General features: G+C 41.2%; 1 protein-coding gene across 2 annotated transcripts in view; it reads left to right on the top strand.

Moving 5' to 3' along the window:
* The window catches only part of ccdc126 (coiled-coil domain containing 126), a 101,357-nt gene extending 90,817 nt beyond the window's left edge, over window positions 1-10,540 (top strand). For both annotated transcript variants that reach the window (XM_033046438.1, XM_033046437.1), the window contains exons 16-18: window positions 3,874-3,948; window positions 6,964-7,121; window positions 9,313-10,540. In XM_033046438.1, coding sequence (XP_032902329.1) covers window positions 3,874-3,948; window positions 6,964-7,121; window positions 9,313-9,529 — 450 coding nt within the window. In that variant the 3' untranslated portion in view covers window positions 9,530-10,540. The remainder of the gene's footprint in view (window positions 1-3,873; window positions 3,949-6,963; window positions 7,122-9,312) is intronic.
* Window positions 10,541-19,055: the final 8,515 nt, after the last annotated feature.

The raw sequence follows: 19,055 nt of genomic DNA, 5'->3' as shown, positions 1-19,055 counted from the left end.
CACAGACAGTGGTGAATCTCTGGAACTCCCTGCCACAGAGGGTAGTCGAGGCCAGTTCATTGGCTATATTTAAGAGGGAGTTAGATGTGGCCCTTGTGGCTAAGGGGATCAGAGGGTATGGAGAGAAGGCAGGTACGGGATACTGAGTTGGATGATCAGCCATGATCATATTGAATGGCGGTGCAGGCTCGAAGGGCCGAATGGCCTACTCCTGCACCTAATTTCTATGTTTCTATGTACTCGCTAGAATTTAGAAGATTGAGGGGGGATCTTATAGAAACTTACAAAATTCTTAAGGGGTTGGACAGGCTAGATGCAGGAAGATTGTTTCCGATGTTGGGGAAGTCCAGAACAAGGGGTCACAGTTTAAGGATAAGGGGGAAATCTTTTAGGACCGAGATGAGGAAAACATTTTTCACACAGAGAGTGGTGAATCTCTGGAATTCTCTGCCACAGAAGGTAGTTGAGGCCAGTTCGTTGGCTATATTTAAGAGGGAGTTAGATGTGGCCCTTGTGGCTAAAGGGATCAGGGGGTATGGAGAGAAGGCAAGGTACGGGATACTGAGTTGGATGATCAGCCATGATCATATTGAATGGCGGTGCAGGCTTGAAGGGCCGAATGGCCTACTCCTGCACCTATTTTCTATGTTTCTATGTATTCCGCTTGGGCAGTTTGCACCCTAACGGCATAAACATTGACTTCTCCAATTTCCGGTAGCCCTTGTTGTCTCCTCCTCTTCTCAGCCCACCCTCAGCCCTCTGGCTCCTCCTCTTCCTTTCTCCTTTCTTCACCACCACACCCCCACCCTACATCAGTCTGAAGAAGGGTTTCGGCCCGAAACATTGCCTATTTCCTTCGCTCCATGGATGCTGCCTCACCCGCTGAGTTTCACCAGCACTTTTGTCTACCTTTGTTTGCTTTCCTTGACTGGTTGTACAAGGACACCCAGGTCTCTGGAACCAGACTGGGATGGCAGGACTTTCATATAAAGAAAGACTGGATAGACTCGGCTTGTACTCGCTAGAATTCAGAAGATTGAGGGGGGATCTTATAGAAACTTACAAAATTCTTAAGGGGTTGGACAGGCTAGATGCAGGAAGGATAAGAGGGAAGTCTTTTAGGACCGAGATGAGAAAATCATTTTTTACACAGAGAGTGGTGAATCTGTGGATTTCTCTGCCACAGAAGGTAGTTGAGGCCAGTTCATTGGCTATATTTAAGAGGGAGTTAGATGTGGCCCTTGTGGCTAAAGGGATCAGGGGGTATGGAGAAAAGGCAGGGATGGGATATTGAGTTGGATGATCAGCCATGATCATATTGAATGGCGATGCAGGCTCGAAGGGCCAAATGGCCTACTCCTGCACCTATTTTCTATGTTTCTATGTCTCGTTGCACTTCCCTTCCTCCAAATCTGACACAATTGAGATAATAATCTGCCTCCTTGTTCTTGCCGCCAAAGTGGATAACCTCACATTTATCTACATTATACTGCGTCAGCCCTGCATCTGCCCACTCACTCATCTGTCCAAGTCACCCTGCAACCTCCTAGCAACCAGTTCGCAGTTCACACTGCCATCCGGCTTTGAGTCATCTGTAAATTTGCTAGTGTTACTTTTAATCCCATCATCTAAATCATTAACGTATATTGTAAATAGTGACGGCCGCAGTACCGAGTCTTGCGGCACTCCACTCGCCACTGCCTATAATTCTGACAGACCTGTTTATTCGTACTCTTTGTTTCCTGTGTGCCAACCAATTCTCTATCCATGTCAATACCCTACCCCCAATACCATGTGCTCTAATTTTCCCACTAATCTTCTGCGTGGGACCTTATCAAAGGCTTTCTGAAAGTTCAGATACACTACATCCACTGGCTCTCCTTCATTTTACTTGTCACATTAACAAAAGATTCCAGAAGCTAGTCGAGCAGGATTTCCCCTTCATAAATCCATGCTGAATTGGACCAATCCTTTTAGTGCAACATTTAAAAGCTAGGCAAGAAATTCTTGGAAAACATACCACCGGTCATATTCATCACACTTGCAACACTTGTGCTAGATTGCACTGAACTTATTCCAATTCTTCAATAACATCCATCCTTTGCAACGTTTCAACCAAGGAATGGACTTGCAGGGGCATGACGTTCCCACATTATCATCATGTACGTAAATGACCCATGTATATATATATATATATGAATGAGTATAATATGTAACTCTCCCTCCTAAAGCAATCATGTTTAATACATTCTTAAATGTGTCCTTGGTTTAAGTCATTGGAAACAATATTCAGTAACTGTGGGTTTTGTTGCTCATACAAAACAAGATTCACTCCAATTGTTGTACTTTGGCTCCCTCTAAAGGTAACATTGAATTTTTCGTAATGATATCTCCACTTCAGAAATAATTTACTGTTTACACATAAATTTATTGAGGACTCCCACTGTCATTCTTGCTAATTATGAAGCAATATCTGAATAGTTGTCACTCTAATGACCATACCGTGGCAAGTGTTGGACGTAATGGAAAGCATTGTATATCTTTTTTGCAATGAATTAACGCAAAATGCTCAGCAGTTAAAGCAGCATATAGGGAGAAAGAAACAGATATTTCATGCCAATGACCTTTTAAAAGATCTGGAAAATGTTAAAGGATTTCTGCAGGTACACAGAGCCAGGTGAATGGGCAATGGGAGTAGAAAAAGCGAGGTCTGGACAAAGATGGTGCTCAGGAATGATTGAATGATAGAAGGGATAACAGTACGTAGCAAAATGTGACAAACACAGAAAGATCTGTTCAGTTTTAGTTTATTGACACGTGTAGCATAGAAACATAGAAAATATGTGCAGCGAGGTAGAGTGAAAAATTTTTGTTGCATGCTAACCAGTCAGTGGAAAGACAACGCGTGATTAGATCAAGACCATGTGTAAATTGATGTGGACAGTTCAGTCAAAGCCCCATGAACATTGATTTGTACAAATGATGGCACCTCATCGAGCACAATCTCATCTGGCGCACTCAATTTGCCGTTCCAATTTTGCAACAGTAAGGCAATACCAAACATTGGGTGCTATAGGTTCAGTTTCTAGTGCCTAGGTTCAGTTTCTAGTTCTAATGGACGACAGATGGCACAATAGGCTAAGTGTTCGGCTGGCAACCGGAAGGTAGCTGGTTCGAATCCCGCTTGGAGTGCATACTGTCGTTGTGTCCTTGGGCAAGACACTTCACCCACCTTTGCCTGTCTGTATGGAAGTAATTGTGTGAAGCACTTTGGGGTCAATGCAAGTTGACTAAAAATGTGCTATATAAATAAAGACATTATTATTGTCTTTGATTTTAAATGTTTTGGATTCCTACTTTAAAGTCTTCAGTATAAAGTCTAGAGAAACCAATAATTAAGAATGCAGCAGTTGAGTCATAACCTGCAATTGGAAAATATAAAAGATTCCCTGACACCATTTCAAATAGCAATGCAATTCTTTCTGTCTAATATTTCCTCCTGGACGAACATTACTAAGGTAGATTATTTGATCAATATTGATTGTGGAAACTTGCTGTGTAAATACTGTCTACCTTTGATTACAATAGTAACAACATTTCAAAAGGTACCCAATTTGGCTATAATGTAATTTGGAACATAATGGGATTCTGACACCTTTATTTGAAAGGTGCCAGGAGTTATGGGGGAGAAGGCAGGAGAATGGGGTTGACAGGGAAAGATAGATCAGCCATGATTGAATGCCGAAGTTGACTTGATGGGCTAAATGGCCCAATTAGGCTCCTTTCACTTATGAACTTATGAGTGCAAAATTGTTCTTTATTATAAGATAATCAAGATTGTCAATTACAAAACAGTATTTCTTTTAAAAACAGGTTAAGCCACATTTACCATATGAATTCACGTGTGAAGGAATGCTGGAAAGATTAAATGTTTTCATTGAAAAACAGGTGAGATTATTTAACAAATAATATTTGAAGAATAATCTAATCACATCCAGTTTGCAAAAATATAACATGTATACTATCATAGATCACAAAAACGTAAAGTACAGGAATGGGCTTTTTGACCTATCTCATCCATGCCCGTGATGCCTAACTATACTAATCACACTTGCCCTCAACGGCCCCATATCACCCTTCCCCATTCCTAATCAAGTATCTGAACAAACACACCTTTTAAATGTTGTAGTTGGATCTGTCAGCATCACCCCTGGCAGCTTCTTCCAAATATTCACCACCTTTTGTGAGATAAACCTATCTCTCAGAGCTCCTTCACTTTTTTCCCGTCACTTTAAATCTGTGCCTTCTAAACTCCTGTACTCTGGGAGGGGGGAAAGATTCTAACTATCCATCCTATCTATGTTCCTCATAATCTTATAAGCCTTTATAAGGTCACTCCAAGAACTTGACTCTATCAACCATCTCTACAACAGCCCCATTAATGAGAACAGGATTATGTGCTCATGTTAAAGGCAAGGTTGTGTAGGAAGGAACTGCAGATGCTGGTTTACGGCGAAGATAAACACAAAATGCTGAAGTAACTCAGTGGGACAGGCAGCATCTTTGGAGAGGTCTGAAGAAGGGTCTCAACCCAATGCATCACCCATTCCTTCTATCGAGCAATGCTGCCTGTCCCACTGAGTTACTCCAGCATTTTGTGTCTATTTTAAGGACAAAGTTGTTGTCTTGACACTGGCTGTAGGTTCTCGAACACTTTCTTGTACTTCGTTTCATCATTGCTATCGATCTGGCTGATGACAATGGTATCATTGGCAAACTTAAAGATCAGGTTGGTGTTATAGAACAGTGACGGACAATAGACAATAGGTGCAGGAGTAGGCCATTCTGCCCTTTGAGCTAGCACCGCCATTCACTGTGATGATGGCTGATCATCCACATTCAGTACCCTGTTCCTGCCTTTTCTCCACATCCCCTGATTCCGCTATCTTTAAGAGCTCTATCTAACTCTCTCATGAACGCATCCAGATAATTTGCCTCTACTGCCTTCTGACACAGAGAATTCCATAGATTCACAACTATCTGGGTGAAAATGTTTTTCCTCGTCTCCGTTCTAAATGGCCTACCCCTTATTCTTAAACTGTGGGCCCTGGTTCTGGACAACCCCAACATCGGGAACATGTTTCCTGCCTCTAGCGTGTCCAATCCTTTAATAATCTTATTTGTTTCAATAAGATACCCTCTCATCCTTCTAAATTCCAGAGTATACAATCCCAGCCGCTTCATTCTATCCACATGTGACAGTCTCCCGCTACTTGGCCACACATTCATGGGTATACAGGGAGTAAAGCGGGACATTGAGCACAACCCAGAGCTCCTCCACAGACCTATCTTTCCCTTATGCAGATTACAGAGGATTTAGATTTACAGGAAAACTGGGTGTTGATGTGTCCATTACCAACCTCTCAAAGCACTTAATTATGTCAATATTAAAGGTTCTGGGTAGTGAATTTATTTTTCATGAGAACTGGATAGATGTAGGTTTCCTTCAAGCAGATGGGGACAGTAGACTGTTGAAGTGAAGGATGAAGATGCCAGTGAAGAATATGGTAGGTTGATAGGCGCACAATTTCAAAGGCCGCCCAGGGACTCCATCCGGGCCAGCCGCATTCTGCGAGTTTATCCTCGTGAAAGCAGATCTGACACCTGCCACCAAGATGAACGGGACAGAACTAGCACGGGATGGGGGGACCCACCTAGGTGGATCTTTGCCTGTTCAAAACGGGCATTAAAATCATGCAACAGAGATGTGCCATTACCAGGGATTGCCCCAAATTCAGGTTGTAGTCTGCCACCGTCGCCTGGCATCCATTTGATTAATTAGTGCCTCCAGCTTGTTTTGGAAGTCTCTCTTGCTACCCCTGATGGTCTTGCGGAGACCATACTTGGCTGCATCCCTCTTGAAAACCTTGGATATGGTCTCCAGCAGGTAGTGAATCTCCCTGTTCATCCAAGGTTTATGGTTAGGATTGACCTTAAATGTCTTGGTTGGAATGCATCATCAATGCATTTCTTGTCGAAACCGGTGACTACTGAGGTATTCTCATTCAGGCTGGATTGAATGGTCTTGAACAAAGCACAAAGTGCTGGAGGAACTCACTGGATCAGGCAACATCTATAGAGGGAATGGCCAGGCAACAGTTTGGATCAGGATCCTTCTTCAGACTGGTTGAGTATATTTCAGTCCACTGTATCAGGGCAGTCCTGAAGTGGACCTTTGGCTGCACAGACCACTGCTGGATTATTTTTTTTGTTGGTGCCTCACATTATTCAGATCACTTTCTACTTCTACATCTTTTGATTCATCTCTTTCAGCCTTATTATTGCACATTTTAAAATAAGGAGTAGGAGGATACAGACCTAATCCAAACAAATAGGATTAGTTTATATTGGCATCACAATCAACATGAACGAGTTGTGCTGACTTGCCCATTTCTGTACTGTACCACCCTAGCACTATGATCAATGTCAAAGGTAGCTCTATCAATCTCCACAAGCTTCATGCCCACTTTCACAGAAATTGAGAAAAAGCTAATTAACATTCTGATACTCAGTTCATTTGCTCGTGTGACAGACGATGTAGCTCGCTGTTGGCTTCTGTCGTCGTCTAACATGTTGATAGAATTGTCGCCCGACGCATCACTGAGTGCTTCGCGTTGTCGCTTCCAGGGATCGCCACGAGGTTTCTGTTATGATGCCCGATACTCAGTTATGATCATAAATATGTTATATTGTTGTACACATCCATTCACTTATTGTATATTTAGATATTGGGTAATTCTGAACATTACACTTCCTGAAATGGACTGCATTGCTGTATCCAAAGAAATCTCCTAAGCTGTGGCAGAATTAGAAAATATTTCTCCTTTGTACTGCTGGTTTGGTATGTTCTTTTTACTGCATTCACTGAGTAATCAGAATCTGATATTCTAAACTTTATTGCAGGACTTCTGCCTTCAAAGGGAAATATGGCCACCTATTAATGCACTTATAGTTAAAATGGCCAAACCCTCTCAGTCATGTGTTGAAGTCTGCCAAAAAGAACAACTAATTTGTGAGCCTGCTTTCTTCTATCATCTCAACAAAGTGACTGAACTTAAGAGGTAAGAGTTCTGCTCTGACTTTCCTTTAGTCATCACCATACTTTGATTAAACATAGAAACATAGAAAATAGGTGCAGGAGGAGGCCATTCGGCCCTTCGAGCCAGCACCGCCATTCATTGTGATCATGGCTGATCATCCCCTATCAATAACCCGTGCCTGCCTCCTCCCCATATCCCTTGACTCCACTAGCCCCTAGAGCTCTATCTAACTCTCTTTTAAATGCATCCAGTGACTTGGCCTCCACTGCCCTCTGTGGCAGGGAATTACATAAATTCACTACTCTCTGGGTGAAAAAGTTTTTTCTCACCTCAGTCTTAAATGACCTCCCCTTTATTCTAAGACTGTGGCCCCTGGTTCTGGACTCACCCAACATTGGGAACATTTTTCCTGCATCTAGCTTGTCCAGTCCTTTTATAATGTTATATGTTTCTATAAGATCTCCCCTCATCCTTCTAAACTCCAGTGAATACAAGCCTAGTCTTTTCAATCTTTCCTTATATGACAGTCCCGCCATCCCAGGATTCAATCTCGTGAACCTACGCTGCACTGCTTCAATCACAAGGATGTCCTTCCTCAAATTAGGAGACCAAAACTGTACACAATACTCCAGATGTGGTCTCACCAGAGCCCTATACAACTGCAGAAGAACCTCTTTACTCCTATACTGAAATCCTCTTGTTATGAAGGCCAACATTCCATTAGCTATTAATATTTATTCCATTTAATTCCATTTATTCCATTAATATTTATATTCATTAGAGATTAATATTTACCTCAGACCTTCAGAGAACATATTTTTAGTCCAAGGAAATAGCCAAATGATGTTTGTGTGAGGACTCTTTTCAAATTGAAATGCCTGACCCAAAACATCATTTATCCATTTCTCTCAACAGATGCTATCTGACCTACTGAGTTTCTCAAGGTCCCAACATCTGCAATATCTTGTTTAAGAAGGAACTGCAGATGCTGGAAAATCGAAGGTACACAAAAATGCTGGAGAAACTCAGCGGGTGCAGCAGCATCTATGGAGCGAAGGAAATAGGCAGCGTTTCGGGCCTCCCCCCACCCCCCATCAGTCTGAAGAAGGGTTTCGGCCCAAAACGTTGCCTATTTCTTTCGTTCCATAGATGCTGCTGCACCCGCTGAGTTTCTCCAGCATTTTTGTGTATCTGCAATATCTTGCATTGTCAAGAGTGTTTTATTGTCATATATCCTAGATAAAACAATGAACTTCTTTCTTTCTGCAGCACAACAGAATATGTAAACATAGTACACTGTAAACAATATAATAAAAGAGATAAAGTTCAGTGTGTATTATATATAGATATACATATATATACACATATACACACACATATATATATATATATATAAATATATATACATACACACATACAGTTCCCTCCATAATGTTTGGGACAAAGACTCATCTTTATTTATTTGCCTCTGTACTCCACAATTTGAGATTTGTAATAGATATTGCAATTTGTAAGTGCAATTTGAACATGAGACTGAGCAGCAATGGTGATATACAGTTTAAATAACCAGTATCGTTTTCATCGAAAAGGAATAACTCAGTAGAAACATTTATGAAAATAATGTAATAAATATATTTTGTGATTTATAAACAATTTATTTTCTCACAACACCTTTATAGAAAGTAAAATATGAGTAGTACATTCAAATTTACTCCAGTTAAAATCTACCACTTTGGGGAAAGCTTCACAGATCGGTTGATGACACTGGCATGAATATAATCAGTGCAAACCAAACTTCTGCAAACGATCAATACGATATGGAACAACACAAAAGCAAAAAAGGCTTCATGGGACAAATTATCAGAACTTTGGGTTAACAATGTTGATGATATAACAGATGTCTGTATTGTTCTATGAACAAAGTTCATTCTTATTGCTAAACTAGGTCTACTTCAAAGAAAAATAAGTGCAAAATAATTACACTTGTAACTTCTAATGCAGCATACCAGAAAACTAGTTTTATTTTATTTTATTACCTGTTGCATCTCAGAAAACAATATCTTATATATATTTGACATATTATAAAAGGGTAAAATGAAATGTATTGATGTATGTTTCTGAATATTCCATAGGCCTGCAGGAAGCAATACTTGAAATTTTATACATGTAAATACCAATAGCATTTGTGAAAATAATGTACTTCTTTTTCTAGATACGAGATAAAGTGCAAAACCTCAAAAAAGGAGCATGATATATATCTGCCAGCATTTAACCCTCAGAACCAAATGTGTCTACTACAGTCAGATTATTTACTCTTCAGCTGTGCAGGATCACATGAACTTTACAATAGAATCTGTCCATGCCGTGATTATGTTAAAGGGCAGGTTGCATTCTGCCAGGCATGTGTGGAAGGAAAAGAGCACAATTAATCTGCATGTTTACAGAAACTGAAGAAGCAACTACCTTCAAACAATTTAACAAGCATGAATCCAACAGCGACAATGCATTGGTAATCAGATGGAAAATTAACAATGTTCTTGAAGTTCTCACTTGAACAATGCTAGAACACAGGAAACTTAGAAATTGACAAAATCTTAAGAAAATCAAAAAATATTGCAGATACTGGAAATCTAAAATAAACTCAAAAGATGCTGGAAATACTCAGCAGATCAGTCTTCAATTCCCACAGAAACAGTGGTGGACTCCCAACTGTCTTCTAAAATACCCCAGAAAGATAATTAGTTAATGGGAACATAGGACAGACACAAAAATAAATGTCTACCATTCAGTACTATTCAGCAAGTACATAATGGTGCATACAATAACTGCAACTCCCATGTAGAATATGGACTTTCACTGCCAAGCAAAATACTACCAACTTGCAAATGAAATAGAAAAGCATTGCCAATAGTTAAATTAGTCATCAGCTCAGACACTGACACGTACAACGCACATTAATTTAAACATGGAGTGAAGCGCATGTAAGCAGCAGACCATCTGTGTTATGATCAAGTTTACCTAATTGAAGAGAGCAATCTGGTATTCTGGTAGTTTACAAGGCAGATATTATTGGGCCAAATTTCACCAATTATTTGTGAGCTGGGGTACACTTTAGATTTGCTTTATTTCAGATATTGCAGAAAGGAACAATTATGATTTGTTGCTATTTTGAAAATAAATGAAAGGTCACCTCAACTGTACCATTTAGTTCTTAGTTCTAAAAATACTAGAGTTTCATGCTAATTCCAGATTTAAGCACATAATAAGGCCTGAAAATTTATTTCTATATTTAGGGGGTTCTGTATTATCAGAGGCATTGAGGAAAAATAAAGATTCTTGAAACTTATGGTCAGGTGGATTTTCCAATAAAATTCCCACTGACTTATCTGATCTGGTTATATTTGTAAAGGGTTATAATCTGCTTTTTTAAGTCATTTTATTTAAAAAATGTAAATAAGATCAAAGTGATAAGGTTTTTATTTAAGCTGTTTTTCATTGTGTGCTATTAAGAAAATAGAAATACTAGCAACAATGTCATGTCTGCCTAAATTATGAAGAACTTCGAGCACAAGTACAAAATGTTTGAAGGTTTTAGAAAACAAACTTTATTGTAGTCATAGATGGTTTCTGCTTTCTTGGGAAATGTTTTGTGGACACCAAGAAGGCCGCATCTTAAGATCTCTTAATTTAAGGACATGTTGAATAAATGTCCTCCGACAATGGTATGTATGTAGCCAGCTGGCATAGGTGGTGTTGTAAAATTCCACAACTAGGAAACCAGTAAGCATTGTAAATCCAATTGATCGTGCCCTGTTTGGCCGTCCGTGTGTGTGCTTGGTATTTTACAGTTTCACCCCCCCTCCCCCCTTTAGTGAGCGCGGGAGGGAAAGAAGGGGAGAGAAGGACAGAGAAGGGGGATCTTCTAGGTCCTGAAAATCAAAGATCCTACAGGATCTTTGCTGAAAACTCCAATGAGCCAATCAAAATGGCCGGTCAGCGAAGGAGATTGCCTTCGACTGCCTGTAAGTAAATAGCGACCCCACTCCACTGGCTTCGACCAAACGACAACCTATTTTTAGTCGAGGCCGGTTTTGTTTTTTTTTAAACAATCGCAGGAACATAGAAGAAGCCTCGACTACGCGGAAACAACTTTCCACCATTAGGGAGAATGACCAAAACTTCCGGGAACCTCACAGAAACCTTGGGTGGGGCGCAAGGTCTCCATAGGTTTCCGTTCAGGTTTCCTAAGTTGGACAGGGGCATTACTCACCATTTGCCTGTGGTGTGCAGTATCAAGTTTCATTCCAATTGTTGTGCTATCGTATACCGTTTTGGCTGTATTTTGGGAACATACATACATACAAGATGAGGTCACCATTTTCAGATAGCCATTTTGATCTTATACTTCTGTGTGTACTTGACTGGTGTCACAACGGGGACCCAATGGGTCCACGGATCATCTAGTTATCAATAAAGATAACAAATCTTCATCCTCTAAAGTTGATTATGCAACTGGAGGACATGACGGCATAGCACATACAAAGCAAGAAAATTGATTCACAAAAGAATCAGAGACACATTAACCAAATTAGGTCAATTAAACATTATTTTAAATTAGCTAGAAATTAGCAGTATGATATGTTCACAAAATCCATAATGCATGTTCAATATAGTGTTATTAGTCATTATGGGTACATAATGTTTCCTAAAAAAAAATCTGAACGCACAATTGTACTATTATATTTTGTTTATTTTGACAGACCAAACTTGCATGTGCTGAAACTATAAAATACCACACTTCTTTACATAACTAACTAGGTGTGAGCGAAAGTACTGAATCTATTTTTTATATACACCCAAGCAATTTCTCACAATAATCCTTGCATATGTTTTAAACAAATGGTTGTTCTTCATTACTGTATTTTAGCATGAAAGATATATATATATATATATACAGGAAGGAAAATTAGCACATATGCAAGGAAAATTAGCACATATCAAAAACACATTTAAAAAAAATTGTTTGATGATATATTAGAAATTATGATTTTGTATTTACAATGCTGAATATTTTTTATATTTATCTAGAAATCTGTTACTGTTGGGGAGCTGTTACTAGTGTATATCTGTTTATTTTTAAAATATTCTTGTTCTTCTCGTGCTATGACTGCTGGGCAGTTTTTGCATATTATATTTTACTCAGGGTTTTCTAATAGCTTCGTGAATGTATCCTGTAGAGTACCTGAGTATTGTATGTCAGAAAGTTTTCAAGTTTGATCCTTGATCTATATTGTCAGCTAATACGAGACAGATTGGGTTCCACTGTTACATTAAATGTCCTTGGGTTAAAAAACTGTGTATACAGTAAAACTTTCAATTCTAATTGGACTGAAGTGATACACAAGCTTTATGCATATAAAATGCGAGAAGGATTGAGACCCGCTTTCCAACATATGGATTCAATGTAAATAATGAATACTGTGGTTAGGTGCCTAAAGGTATGTGCCGATAATAACACATCTCATCAAGAATTCCAGTGCCTCTAGGAAAGAGAGGAAAAAGATGAAAATAAAAATTTAAAGTATTATATTAATTTATTAATTAGTACGGTACAAATAAACACTATATAATATATTATCTGGTTGGAGAGAGCAAAAAGGAGTACCCATCCGCAATAATTCCAAAGCTTGTTCCTTTCTAAGCATAAGATATGCTGTCAAGACGGGAAGAAAATACTGAACATTCTGATATTATTTTATTTTATAAATGGTGTGAATAATCTAAATTGAAGCAACTTTCACCTCCCCTTGGGTGGTAATCTGGCAGCATAATTCATCTACATATTACAGAAACTATCTAATTATATTGATTACCAGAAAGTGATGATGACAATCTACTAAAATATTTAAAAATGCATTATACATTAGACTGTTCTGCAAATGAGTTAGTTAACCATTCCATTACAACTTGGTCCTTGCATCTAAATTAAGGCAGTGCAACAAACAGAATGATGTAGATTTTACAGTCAGTTGCCAATTAATGGTATTGCTATTGAACTCTGAGAAAACTTCCCACAAATATATAGTGATCACTGGCACAGACGTTATTTCTTCACAGCTAGCAAGTCTAAAAGAAAAATATTGCAACATGGTTAATATCTTAAACATTTATAGAGCTTGACACAAAGATTCGAACATATAAACAAGCATGCATATCTTACTTTGCAGCAATTTATAGGTATGTTTAATTATCTCAGGTTATTGGCTTTGTGCGTTTAGACAATCTTTATCCCTGTGTTTAGGATACACAAAATGCAATTGGTAAATTTATTTTATTGTTGTGCGACAATATTCAAGAGTTATAGAAATAAGTGGATAGGAGGTATTAATTCAATAATGAACCAATCTTTAAAACAAATCTGTTCACAAGTTTAGCTTCTAATATTCAAAACCTATCATCAGGTGGGGGACATTCTGATTGCTTACCATTAAACTATGCAGGGAAAGAGTATAGATCAACATTCATATTAATTGAACCTTATTGAAATCTTCGTCAGGAGATTTAGAGAAGGCATTCATTGACCATCTCCTGTCGTAACATTGTTAAAAGCATATTCCTGTCATTTAATGCACAGTTCAGGAGATGCATGTTCTGCCATGTAATAATCTGGTTGTTTGTATATTCAGGGAGCCATCCCTCAACACTGTAACAAAAGTTAGTATATTTTGGATAAACGGCATTTTGTGCTCGGAACCCCTCAGGGCAACCATTGGTATTTGGATATGGAAAGGGTTCTGACAGTTGGTATATGCTCCCCTTATAAATATATAATTCTGCAATCACCTGTCTACGCTCAATGTTAAAGTAGGTAAATATGGGTAAAGTAGGTAATGCATTCAGACTGCAATTAATCGTTAATCGTTGTGTTTTTAAATATATAAAATCAAATGTATTTTAAGTTTGGAGATTCTTTTGAGGGGGTCTTTAAGAGAATGTACTTTTGTGCGGAATAAATATTTTTATATTTACCAGCCTCAGTCTCTGAGTGTCTCAATTCACAAGTCACGACAATTGGTTTCTTCATTCTTAGAATAAGAAATATTTCACACCAATGAACCCTCTTATAATTTTAATCACCCTACAATTGCTGTCCTTTAAAGTCTGCTTCATTTACTGTAGAATGACCTCACCAGTATATAAAACTCAACCTTACAGAAAAAATACAATAGTTAATGTTATAAAAAAGAATAAAGCACCATATCACTTAAATCTAGTGCGATCTTTACAACTATCTGCATTATATTTTGCTTACCAATTCCTATACATCCAGAGAAATTTAATAAATTGTTGATGAACAGTACTATTAATGCTATTCTCTTTGTGAAGCAGACATTTATACGTGATTCTTGACAACGAACCTGAGCTGGTTATTTGATCAGAACACGCCCTATTCCATCAATATTGATCCAGAACCTTCCTGCTCCATATATTTTAACCACTCAAGGTTAGCTTATTTCCCCAAATAATTTTGTTCCTTGTTCATCCTTTAAACTCACTTGGTTCACTGGATTTTTTTTTTAATACAACTTTTAATTAAAAAGTATATTACAGAGGAGAAGCGGGGTTAACCTTCCATTGTGTCTCCATCAAGATTTATATTTGACTCAGAGGATCCTGCTGGTGCATGCTATTCAGATTTCAAAGAATACATTGGGGATGTGACAAGACTAGTGGTAAACTTGCTTAGTGTAACATCCAGTAGTTCAGATTACCTGCCAGAGCAGCATTACCAAATTTCGGAGATTGCCAGATTATGTACACTTTTCTTAATATATTCTTAATATATATATTGTTTGAACAAAATGTTACAGATTACCCCAGGAGATAAAAGCTCCTCTCAAATTCTACTTTACTAAGCCACCTCAGAATATTATGTTCAAATGAAATCACTCCAATTCTTCTAAACTCCAAAGAATTTCAAACTAGAGAACAATTCTCCTCTGTTTAGGTTTCTGAATGTTCCTTCCGTAAGGGGGAGTACTGTCTAATTCACCTCTACCCCATTGTGGACATGGGACTTCTTCTATAGAACTATTGCTCTATAATGCTGGGAACTACTATACTTCAGTTTGACCTGATTATATTGATATATAGTACTAGACCAAGTGCAGACACGTTGGGTCTGTTCCCCCAACGTGCGGTTGTGGGGGGGGGAGGCGGCATGCAGCGTCACACTCACTAATTATCTCCCCCCCCACCGCACTCATGCTAATTACCCCCCTTGATATTATATTAATATTATTAATTCGCTCCTTTTACCCCATAACCACCCTATCTACTGACGCATAGCCCCCAACTTGCAGTCACATCTAGAGAGGGAGGGGGGGGGCGGGGTTAGAGAGTGAGGGCAGAGACAGAGAGAGAGACAGAGACACAGAGAGGGGCAAGAGGGATGGGGGGTGGAGAGGAGGAGAAGAGGGAGGATGGGTGAGGGGGGAAAGGTGGGGGAGGAGAGAGAGGGTGAGAGTGAGGGGGAGAGAGAGGAGGTGCTGAAAGGGGGGTGAGGTGGGGAGCAGGGAGGGGGGAGGGAAGAGGGTAGGGGGTGTGGAGGAGAGGGAGGGTGTGGGAGGGGAGGGGAGAGAGGGGGAGGAGAGAGGGGAGGGGGAGAGAGGATGTGCTGAGGGGGTGAGGTGAGGGGAGAGGTGGGGAGCGGGGAGGGAGGGTGGAGGGAAGGGGTAGGGATGTGTGGAGGGGAGGGGGTTTAGGGGAGGCACAGCGGGGGAGGGGAGGAGAGGGAGAAAAAGAGGGGAGAGAGAGAGAGAGGGGGGAGAGGAGAGGGGAGAGGAGAGGAGAGGGGGGGAGAGGAGAGGGGGAGAGGAGAGGAGAGGGGTGAGAGGGGGAGGGTGGAGGGAAGAGGGTAGGGGGTGTGGAGGGGAGGGGGTTTAGGGGAGGGAGGGTGGGAGAGAGAGGGGGAGGGGGAGGAGAGAGGGGGAGAGAGAGAGGGTGTGCTGAGAGAGGGGTGAGGTGAGGGGAGGGGGAGAGGTGGGGAGCAGGGAGGGTGGGGGAGGAGAGAGGGGGGAGAGAGAGGGTGTGCTGAGAGGGGGGGTGAGGTGAGGGGGGGGTGAGGTGAGGAGGGGAGAGGTGGGGAGCAGGGAGGGGGAGAGAGGGTGGAGGGGTGTGTGGAGTGGAGGGGGGTTTAGGGGAGGGATGGTGGGGGAGGGGATGGAGGGGAGGAGAGGGAGAAAAAGAGGGGAGAGAGAGAGAGGGGGGGAGAGAGGAGGGGGGGGAGGGGAAAGGGGGGGAGGGAAAAGAGGAGGGGGAGGGAAAAGGGGGGGGAGGGAAAAGAGGAGGGGGGAGGGGAAAGAGGGGGGGGGAGGGGAAAGAGGGGGGGGGAGGGGAAGAGGGGGGAGAGGGGGGGGGAGAGGGGGGAGGGAAAAGAAGGGGGGGGGAAGGGGGGGGAGAGAGGAGGGAGGAGGGGGGGTGATGGGGAGAGAGAGAGGAGGGGAGAGAGAGAGAGAAAGGGAGAGAGACGGGGGGAGAGAACGAGATAGGGGGAGAGAGAGAGGTGGGGAGAGAGAGGGTGCCTTTTTACTTCAACCCAAAACCATTTGCAGGCAGTGCTTTTTTCCCCTCAAACTAACCATATTTTCATTTTCAAACCACATTATGGGTACTCACAGCTGTGGAGACATTTGTTCACTGTTATTCAGAGCTCTGATTGAGGCACACCACTTGCAGAGACTGATTGAGGCACACCACTTGCAGAGACTGATTGAGGCACACCACTTCCTAGTTTTATAGTCCCTCCCCTCCCTCCAGCAGGGGCAGCAGAGAGAATGGGGAATTTTGTAAAAACATTAATATCTCTGTCATTTTTTATCGACGGGAAAAATCCTTGGCACACATGCGGCGGAGGGGGGCTCTGAGCGAGGTGGCCAAAAATGACGGCTGTAGGTGGCGGCGTTCTCTCGGAAATCGCAGCACAGAAGGCCAAAAGCGGTCAAGAACAGAGATTTAGTAATATAGATTATCTGATCTGATTAGATCACATGCAAAGCATTGTACCTCAGTACATGTGACAATAAACCCAAACCTACCTGTTTCTGTCGGCTACATTGCCTGGAGGGTGTTATATAACTTCTGCTGCCTCAAACGTAAGAAGAAAATCATTCCTCTCTCTATTACTAACAACCCCATGAGTGTTTATTGTTTGCATTAGTATCCTTTTGTGGTACTTTTTCTAAAAAACAGATTACAGGTTAAACGCCGATTTTCCAGCAGCGGATGGTCTGCCCACCCCTATAATCCGGACAAAATTATAAGTGCTCAGTTGAAATTCTCTGAGCAGCCACAAATGGCATTGCGTTGCGAAAGAGTTATTTGTTTACAACATTGAAATTCCTCCTTGGCCTTGTCTAATTCGATCTCTGCTGGCTCAATATTTAAGTTTTTTATGTTTCAACTCTGCCTGGCTCCCACACCATAGCACAACTATTCCTCCCACCATTCTGTTCAATTTTCCTCTCGCCCTCTGGAATTCTGAACTTCCTGTCAAGCCTTCTCTAATTTACTGGGCACCTTTAAAAGGTTGCTTCCCAAAATCCCTTTTCAACTATGCTCTCAATCTTTTCTCCTAACTGTTTCAAACACACTACAGTAAATCCTTGGTGGAAAGACCCCCTTATTGCATATTTCAGTTATAGCAGATTGACCAGCTGACCATGTGGTGGGTAAATTAGGACTCGCTGGTGCATCTTGCGATTCGAGAGTGGCGTCAGAAGCTGGGGCTCTATATGGCCAGGGAGACGGTGGGAGCTGGGGATGGATCACCAGGTAATTCAATTGTCATTTAGTTTGGATTTTTATTTATTTAAGTTTCTGACACTCCATGGTGCTTTAGAGTCATTGGCAGCCCAGGGATGTATTATCGTTTCATTATCACGTGATCTCTGTTAGTCTGGGAAATTGGATAATGCAGAAAAGCTCTGGAACTGAGGGCACCGGAATATCAATGTTCAACCTGGACCTGGGGAACTCTGGTTCCGTCTGGGAGGAGGGGTATGAGAACAGAACTATGGGATAGCGGGATCCATCAATGACAGCAGGGGGGGGAATCATATTTACTAAAGAAAGAGGACATCATGATCCTGGATATCCTCATCTTAGGAGCAGATGCGGGGGAGACAGAAAAATTGAGAAGAGGTGATAACGTCTTTGCAAGAAGCAAGGTGGGAGGTGTAGTCCAGATAAATGGGTTTGTAGTAGATGTCAGTCGATAGTCTCACCCCTGTGATGGAGACAGAGAGATCATGAACTGGGAGAATGAGTTTGAGGATGGTGCCAGTATACATTTGGAACAAGATCTGTTCAACGTGACCAACAAAAATGCAGGCATAGCTGGGACCCATGTGAGTGCCTATGGCTACACCTTTAGCTTCAAGAAAGTAAGAGGAATTAAAAGAGAAGTTGTTGAGGATGAGGCCAAGTTCTACCAGCGGAAAGGAGTGGTAGTAGAATAAAACTGATTGGGTCTCTGTTGAAGGAATAACTGCAGGGCCTTGAGACCTTCTCTGTGTGGGATGGAGGTTTAAAGGTACTAGACATCCATGGTAATGATGAGGGAATGGGGACCTATGGATTAAAGGATATTGAAGAGTTGAAGGGCATGTCAGGTGTCTTGGATGTAAGTTAGGAGGGACTGGACAAGGGGAGAGAGGATGAAATCATGGTATTTGAAGATGAGTTCTGTGGGGCAGGAGCCAGCAGAAACAATGGGCCTGCCAAGGCAATGCCGGGTGGTGCGGTCAGCAATGGCAACCTCGCCAACGGTCTGTCTGTCTGTCTGTCTGTCTTTTTTGTTATTTTTAGTGTGTTTTAAAAAGTATGTGTTAATGGTATCTGGTTTGTTTTAGGTGGGGAGTGGCGGGTCGGAGGAAACTTTTTTAAATCTCTTAC

Source organism: Amblyraja radiata, chromosome 2 (genome assembly GCF_010909765.2).
Source record: "Amblyraja radiata isolate CabotCenter1 chromosome 2, sAmbRad1.1.pri, whole genome shotgun sequence".
NCBI lineage: Eukaryota > Metazoa > Chordata > Chondrichthyes > Rajiformes > Rajidae > Amblyraja > Amblyraja radiata.
The sequence above is the reverse complement of the archived record's forward strand: the minus strand, read 5'-3'. Positions and strand labels throughout refer to the sequence as shown.